Source organism: Amphiura filiformis, chromosome 10 (assembly GCF_039555335.1).
Source record: "Amphiura filiformis chromosome 10, Afil_fr2py, whole genome shotgun sequence".
NCBI classification, from domain to species: Eukaryota; Metazoa; Echinodermata; class Ophiuroidea; order Amphilepidida; family Amphiuridae; genus Amphiura; species Amphiura filiformis.
This window is the reverse complement of record NC_092637.1, coordinates 45,001,603-45,009,295: the sequence shown is the minus strand read 5'-3', so window position 1 is coordinate 45,009,295 and position 7,693 is coordinate 45,001,603. Positions and strand designations below refer to the sequence as shown.

Genomic DNA, 7,693 nt, shown 5'->3' with positions numbered 1-7,693 from the left:
CGAATTATCTCGGGGATTCTTGAAGAGAACCATGTAGTGCGCGTTGAGCGAGATGGTGCGGAATTGTTTGGACGCTAAGAATAGATTCTGTACGATAAAGATGACGGACATGTTACGATGATGACTCGTCTTGGTAAACATGTTCATCACCCTGGTATCTCCGGACAATTCGGCCATGAGATCGTCGATGACGACTAGATTTCTGAAGTTAGGGTCGATCAGAGATTCCATGTCGGAGGGAAATCCTTCTATAAATTGAATGTTCTCGAAAGATTTTCGCATATCGTCGTACGCGGATTGGTATTCACCGTAAAGCCATATAATTTTATCGGGCGGACCGTCTACCGTCCTATCCCCTTCCGCGATGAGTCGTTTGACGAATTGAGTTTTCCCAGAACCCGTAGGTCCAGAGACGATGGCCGTGTAGGGATGCGCGAGTCTCGCGTCCATGATAGTTTCTCGATAGTAGAGTCTACGAAGCTTTCGTTCCTTTTCAACGCGTTCCACTGATCGATAGACAGGTAAATACCTCGTATAGTAGGAAGAATTCCTTCCTTCTCCACGTCACCTACGAACCGTCTGATATCTACGCGCACACTGCCGCGGAAATGACACACGCTGAGGTATATATCTTCTCCAAGGTGAAGCGCGTGTTGAGGGAGACAGTGCGTCGACTCTTCTCGAAATTTGACTTTATCGACGTTAATCGACTCGGTTTGGTAAGACGCGAACGGTAGCGTCAAGTTGTGGCACAAATTAAAGGAAGTACCCTCTCGATGTTGAGTGACGGTTAATGCAGCGTTGGTGACGAGGAGTAAAGCCAGTCCGATCATGGGAAAGGTGGAGTATTTTTTCAGAGAATCTTTGCAGAGACATTGTTGCGCGCCTGCGTTTTCGACCTCCATCGTGACGCGAAACTAATCGCTTTTGACTGCCTCTTTATCTACCCCGTAACCGTAAGGTAAGGTGTCGAATCCGTCGGAGATCCACCTCTTGTCGAACACGACCCTGTAGTCTTTCTTGAAGACGCGACTTTCGATGTTCTTGGTCTTGACGTTACGCACGATCTTGCGAGGATCAGTCACCGTCACTCTCTCCCCTTCACCGTGTAACGTTAATCCTTTGACCATTCGTTCCAACGTCGAGGCGTTGACCAGATTTGAATTTCGCGCGTTGAGAGTGATACCTCTCACTTTCATGGTGGTTTTACCCGTATCCGTGGTATAATAATAATTTTTACATCCGCCGGACACGAAAGCTGTAATATGGTTCCCGTCGTGCGGGGCGACCTCGTCCGTCAATTGACCGAGATAATCGCCGGTCGGGGGCTCCCAATCTCCCGGGCGACTGAGGAATACGACGCTATCTGAAATGACGGAAAAATGACAACAGTTAAGAAAAATATAATTTGAAAATACGGATCATAAACAAAAATAAAAACTAGAAACTTACCCGTATCTTGGTACATGGCGCGATCGCCCAATTTTTCCAGAACTTCGTACAATTTGAGTCTGGCGTGACAGGTCGTAAAGGCCGCGATAACGACGTTTGTTTTAGGGTTGATCTTGGCGAAAGCTCCTTCTTCTTTATACGTCACTTCCACAACCTCTTCGTTAACGAGTCTGATATTATCGACCGTGATGGTATCGTCCGTCAACAACTTGTACACTTCGGAAGGGTCGTCGTGTATAACCGTCTTACTCAGGTTGGATCTTTGGGCAAATTTTCCCTGTAAAAACAATGGAAGAAAATCTCGGTAAGAATTTGTTTTTATCTATTTAAAAAAAAAATCACATGCCTGATCAGCGATGATACTCACCCACATACTGTTTAAACACAGCTTGGCCAGAGACCTCATGCCGGGATTCTTAGCGATGTTGTCGGGATCCAGACGTATCCCTTCATTCTCGTAGTAGTCGTTGACGTAACGTCGTTTATCTTCTGACGTCACGCACCAGTCGGGGTACCCGCTAGCTTCTTGTTTCAATCGGAGGAATCGGTCGATATACTCGGTAAACAAGCCTCCAGTCTTTGTCTCTTTATCGTACACGGCGCGTCGTTCCCAGTGCCACACCACCTCGGTACTCACGATCCGGTAGCCCATCTCCACGGCCTTCTGGACTTCCAAGGTTACCCACGTTCCTCGGATGGTTCGCTCTTCGTCCGAATGAGGACAGTAGGCCCGACGTTTCTCTTCCATACACGTACCGCACAGGGCGAATATCAACTTGCCATGACATCGGGCGGGTAATACGGGATGAAACAACCATCGTGGCGGCAGGACCGTGCATCGAATCAGGCCGAAGTAAGACGATACGTCGTCGAAATCGTTCGTGTAGATCTTTGGGAAACCGACGATGTACTCGCTATATTTATTCGTCCATGGATAGAGGCTGATTCAAAGAACAAAAATAAGATCGATAAAATTAAATACATTAAAAAATTAAATGAATAAAAAACAAACAATTACAAAGGTTATTTTGAATCGATCGATCGACATACCTCGTAAAGTCCAGGTATCTGATGATCTCTCCATCCGCGACTTCGTGAAAGAGTTTGTTCGTCTCGGTCCTACCACCGTACAACGCTTCTCTGCAATCCAAAGGTTCCAGATGGCGGGAAACATCGATCCTTTTTCTCACGTCATCGGGCAGCCCTTTCCACGTCTTTTTCCAGTCATGTTCAAAAATTTCGACGATCTCGTAATCGGGGTAATTGATCTCCAATTGTTTCCTACGTAACAGAGTCTTCCTGTACAGCTCGGCCATTGGTTTCCCCGAGATGGGATTGATGGTATCTTCGTCGAAACAGGACCTGCATCCGTGAAACAGGCAACCATGATAAGAATAGATCTTACGATTTTCGAGATCAATACCATCGGCAGTCACTCTTGAGTATAACCGGGCTTCCCCGCCATTCATGGCGTGTAGGATATAAACGTCATCCTTCATCGCTTCGTAATTCAACCATACTATAGAATCCCTAGAAAAATTCTGACCGGGTCCGTAACCGTGAGGAGGGATGATGGCGATGGTCTCGGATTCTAAAAGTTGCGACGCAATACCAAGTTGCAGGCTGCTGCGATGGTGATGGGGTCTTTCAAAGGGTCTACCCCGGGATCTTCTAGACCGGTCTTGGTCACCTCCATGAACATGGTCCGGAACTGCATGCAACATCTCCGAAGGATATCGACGTCGTTGATACAGTATTTCAATAACTCATCTTGCAGAACCCATTCCTTTCCTTTCTTCTCTTCGTCTTCGTACCATTTTACGAACTCTTGCTTCCCCGCTTCGGACATACCCTCCGGATCGAAATCTTCCATGTCAGGTAGCTTCCCGCGGTAATTCTCGTTGGCTTTCGTGTTCTTCAGATGCGGGTAAAATCCTTTACAAAGCTCTTGGATCCCGAAACTTTTCGGAAGCTTGGAAAGAGCCATGGGGAAGAAGTTTAAACTGTCCTTGAAGACGATGTCCAATTTGGGTACGGTGATGGACATGACTTTTGCCCCGTTCATGATGACGTCCGGTTTGACGTTATTGTCGTACAAATACTGCAGGATAAAGTACCCGTCGTAGCCCTTTAAATTATGAGCCAGACATCTCGCGCGTTTATGGCGTTCGTTCTTGAGAACCCACAGACAAAATTCTTCCATACAATCTTTTCCTCGGAAGACGACTTGCTTGTCATCGCCGCAGAAGTCGCAGCCATCTTCGATCGGTCGCTCGGCGCACGTTTCGCATACTTTTTGCGCGACGCAGAGGCATGGTTTGTGAATTCCCGTCTCCATCTGAGATTCCACGTCGAAAAAGATGTAACTGAACGGTTTCTCTTCTTTTTCCTTAACTTCCACTTTTTTGATAAAGCATCGGTGACCCACCTTAAAGTTTCCAATGCAAACGCGACACCAGATATCGGTACAGTCGTGTCTTTTATCTTTTTGGAGGTATAATTTGTTGACGACTCTTTCGCATTTCTCGCATTTGTAGTACTGGCTGCAGATCGTACCGAACTTCCTGACGCTGGAACCGTCCGCTTTATGGTTCACGTAACATTGGGGGGACTTGAAGTACCGATTACAGTCGTTACAATACGTCCAAGCCTCGATCTCATCGCTCGACTGACAATTTCCGGAGTGACATACCTTACAGGTTTTTTCGCATTCGTGACGCTTCTTGTCATCGTATGCAACCTTGCACTCGTGGCACCAATAACTTCTGTTCAGATAAGCCGACATGGAGGTGATGAGATCGAAATGGTTGTTGTTGTACAACAAATAGATTCCTTTGGATTTATTCGGCCCTTTCCAAATAATTTTATCGAACTGTTCTTTGGAAACGACCACGAGTTGGTAGTCGGAGACCACTTGCTGGAAAGCTTCTACATGTTCTAATCCGCACGCTTTAAAAGGCATCTTGATTTCCTCATGGAGTGCCGTCGCGCGTGTCGTTTGGTGGTGTCCACCTCTCCTAATATCTCTCCAAACCCGTCCCGTTGATTTCAGTTCGTGGTTCGCTTTACCGGTTACGATAGCTCGGGCCAGACACATGTTGTCGCCCTGGTTGGAGATGGGTACGATACAGTACAGATTTTTCTTCTTCTCCTCCCAGGTCTGAAACATAGGTCGATCCGATTTCCCACCTTCAGGCATTTCCATATGCACGAAATTAATGTCCATGTCGCTATTCAATTTCACGTCCTTGTTGGATTGAAGCACGTGCTCTACCCTCGCCATGAATCTGTCTATAGTGAGATCGTCTTTCTTGATGAAAGGCAAGGCTATAGGTTTATCTAAACCGGGAGCTTGCAGGATAATTCGCACCATATCTCTAGGACGGACACCGAGAGTCAGATTATGCAATACATCGTCTATAATCCCAGACAACAGAGGCAAGGCATCCAGAGCTACTTCGTCTAAATTTCTCAGTCGCAGTCGGTAATCCGTAGCCGAGGCCTTGTATTTTTTGACGCGTTTCGTGTTCACGGTCTCGATGTTGTAGTATCGGGACAGGTCGTCCGACTCTTCTCGCTGTTCTTCAGTCTCATCGGAGTTTAAAGGGTCGTCTGTATCATCCACACTGTTTTCGGCGGGGCGTTTACGACTCCCTGTTACAACGACCTAATAAAAACAAAAAATAGTTGATAGCTTGAGTAATTGTCTCGAACTTTTTTAAACGTTGAACAAATAATTACTCATTCATCCTACGATTTACCCATTAAACGCGACTATGGGACCCACGATCCTATCAGAATCTTAATCAGTTTAATGGCACGCAAAAGAACGATACGAATGACCCGTGCTAAATAATCATGAGGAAGTTTAAATAAAATGCCGAAATAATGTTCTTACGACATTTAAAAAAAAAAGTAATTAAATCGATCGGAAATAGAAATGAAGACCTATAGGCCTAGGCCTAATAGTAAAATAAAAGTAGGCCCCTAATAAAGCTATGATTTTAATCATCGAGGATGCGCTTTAATTAATAACAAGTAAAAAATGTGATCTGAAATCGTGAAGTGAGTGCTGAAAATGCAAGGATACTTGCATAGTCTATCACGAATTTCACGTGCACGATAAGCAACATTACATCCATATTTTCTAAAATTTTCTCTGTGAAGTTGTACTTAATCGATAAACTAGTTACCGTTAGTCACGCAGTGTGTTAGTTACAACATTAAATATAGTCATAGATTTTAAATACTATGGTATAGTTCACATATGATCAAAAAAATTTTACTTGTTAGTCGAAAGCGAGCCCTCAATATAATTATAGGCCTAGGCCTATTTGTATGCAATATTTATCCGCTTGTAACGAAAGATGGCGCACTATCATAGTCCATTCATTAGTCCATACGTGCATAGGGTAGGATACACGATGCACGCAGGGAGCGTGATTAATACAATAATCATAAGTTTATAACCTCTACTCGGTAAATAGGATATGTTACCGTATATCCTATTTAACAAGATGAAAGAAACAATTAAGAGAAAATAGTAGACCTACAGTTAGGTCTAAATCATGCACGATGCGGTAAAAAACTGCGGAAATTAGTGTAGGTCTATTTAGACCTATATTTAAAAGAAGTTCAATACTTACAGTTTCATCCACATCAGGCAGTACAGGTACTGGGTTTTCACCACCCGCCATAGAGTCCATCGGAACATTCCCCGCAGTGTCCACTCCCCGGAGCTGAAGAATTCTATTATATGCCAAACGAGTAGCATCCGTTTGCCAATCATCCTCTTGTATGATAGCGTTCAGTATATCCACATTGTCAATCCTACTAATTTCGTCCTCAGTCATAGGGTCCATGGTTCCGTCCATTCCATTGCTCCGGTAAATCCAAGATCAGAATGAGAAAATCTTTTGGTTCATGGCAGTATAATACCACACAAGCATCGGTTTTTTGCAGGTGCGGTCGTATCTTTACAAGCAAGCCATCTAAATTGTCATTGGTTTACGTTGAAAAGAAAAACCCGTGAATTAGAGTATCGATGAAGCGACCAATTCGCGTGAAGCATGATGGTTAATAAACACTCAGATACGGACATGATTTACTCGCAATTCGTTATTGGTTTACAGATACGTACACGCTTCACTCGCAAGCCACCTAAATTCTCATTGGTTTACGTTGTTAAAAGAAAACCCCGTGAATAAGAGTTCCGATGAAGCGGTCGTGTCTTAACAAATTCACGTGGTGCATGATGGGTAATAATTGCATTCGTAGTTTGTAACACACTGGTATCACTTCACAACTTCTGAAGACATCATCATGAGCAGCACGCATTGTACATAGTAGGCCTATTTGCATGTACATACTATAGGATATAAGCTTTATACTGATGGATTTGTACACGATTGATATAGCGGTGGGATAGTACTGATGGTGAACATGCATGGATAATTATTTCAATTCATCTTATTAACAACTTTAATAGAGCTACAGGAATACAATGTTTTGACGTCATTTTCTATTATTGATAGGGACACACGGTATGTTAAACTAGTTTATATCTATTATAGGCCTATAGGTATATTATACTTCTACTAAAAACAACAACAACAACAACAAGTTGTGTTTTTTTTAATTATTATTATTGATGGTTTAAAAAAACACCTTTATTTGTATTAGGCCTAAGTGTCGGTAGACCTATACTGTATTTATATGAAATGTGAAACTTAAAAATTGAGTTTGGTAAACTTAAACTTTCTTGCTGGAGTTATGTAAATGGTCAAGGTCTCTATGAGTTTCTATGCACGGAATGATCACTGATCATGCTGATATGTCATATTTAGGTATACTTGTAATTAACCTTGACCATTTACATTACTTGTTATATCAAACAAGTTGTGTTTGTTATATGTGACGTATTGTGTTAATTATACGTGACGTATGAGCTGTGTAAAGTTAGAGTTACGTAATGGTCACTCTGTACATACACGGAAACAGGAAACTGTCCAGGATTTGATATTATATAAGCTCAGTAATTTTCACATTAAGATTTTATTTCGTTTCATTCAGTTTAACTTAATTTTCTATTTTACTAGGCCTAGGCTTCGATTTATTATATAATTATAAATTAACATATTTATATTTATTAACAATTTTATAAATTGAATTGGAATAAAATGCATCGAATGAACTGAAATGATTTAATTCGTATGAAATGAATTTTATTAAAATAAAATTA

At 42.6% G+C, this 7,693-nt stretch overlaps 2 protein-coding genes across 2 annotated transcripts; both read right to left on the bottom strand.

Moving 5' to 3' along the window:
- Positions 1 to 917: 917 nt before the first annotated feature.
- On the bottom strand, positions 918 to 2,951 carry LOC140161919 (uncharacterized). The gene is made up of 4 exons (XM_072185213.1): positions 2,503 to 2,951; positions 1,820 to 2,393; positions 1,453 to 1,729; positions 918 to 1,366 (listed from the first exon to the last, which is right to left on the bottom strand). The coding sequence occupies exons 1-4, from the start codon at positions 2,949 to 2,951 to the stop codon at positions 918 to 920; spliced, it is 1,749 nt and encodes a 582-aa protein (XP_072041314.1).
- A 92-nt stretch (positions 2,952 to 3,043) lies between these two features.
- On the bottom strand, positions 3,044 to 6,314 carry LOC140161918 (uncharacterized). The gene is made up of 2 exons (XM_072185212.1): positions 6,099 to 6,314; positions 3,044 to 5,119 (listed from the first exon to the last, which is right to left on the bottom strand). The coding sequence occupies exons 1-2, from the start codon at positions 6,312 to 6,314 to the stop codon at positions 3,044 to 3,046; spliced, it is 2,292 nt and encodes a 763-aa protein (XP_072041313.1).
- Between the last annotated feature and the right edge of the window lie 1,379 nt (positions 6,315 to 7,693).

Excerpts from the sequence above, each read along its gene's own strand:
- LOC140161918 (XM_072185212.1), bottom strand. The coding sequence starts at position 6,314 with ATGGACCCTATGACTGAGGACGAAATTAGTAGGATTGACAATGTGGAT. Across the intron at positions 5,120-6,098 it reads TGCCTGATGTGGATGAAACT|GTCGTTGTAACAGGGAGTCG; the intron begins GTAAGTATTGAA and ends TGTTTTTATTAG.
- LOC140161919 (XM_072185213.1), bottom strand. The coding sequence starts at position 2,951 with ATGAAGGATGACGTTTATATCCTACACGCCATGAATGGCGGGGAAGCC. Across the intron at positions 2,394-2,502 it reads AGATACCTGGACTTTACGAG|CCTCTATCCATGGACGAATA; the intron begins GTATGTCGATCG and ends TCTTTGAATCAG. Across the intron at positions 1,367-1,452 it reads CGCCATGTACCAAGATACGG|ATAGCGTCGTATTCCTCAGT; the intron begins GTAAGTTTCTAG and ends CCGTCATTTCAG.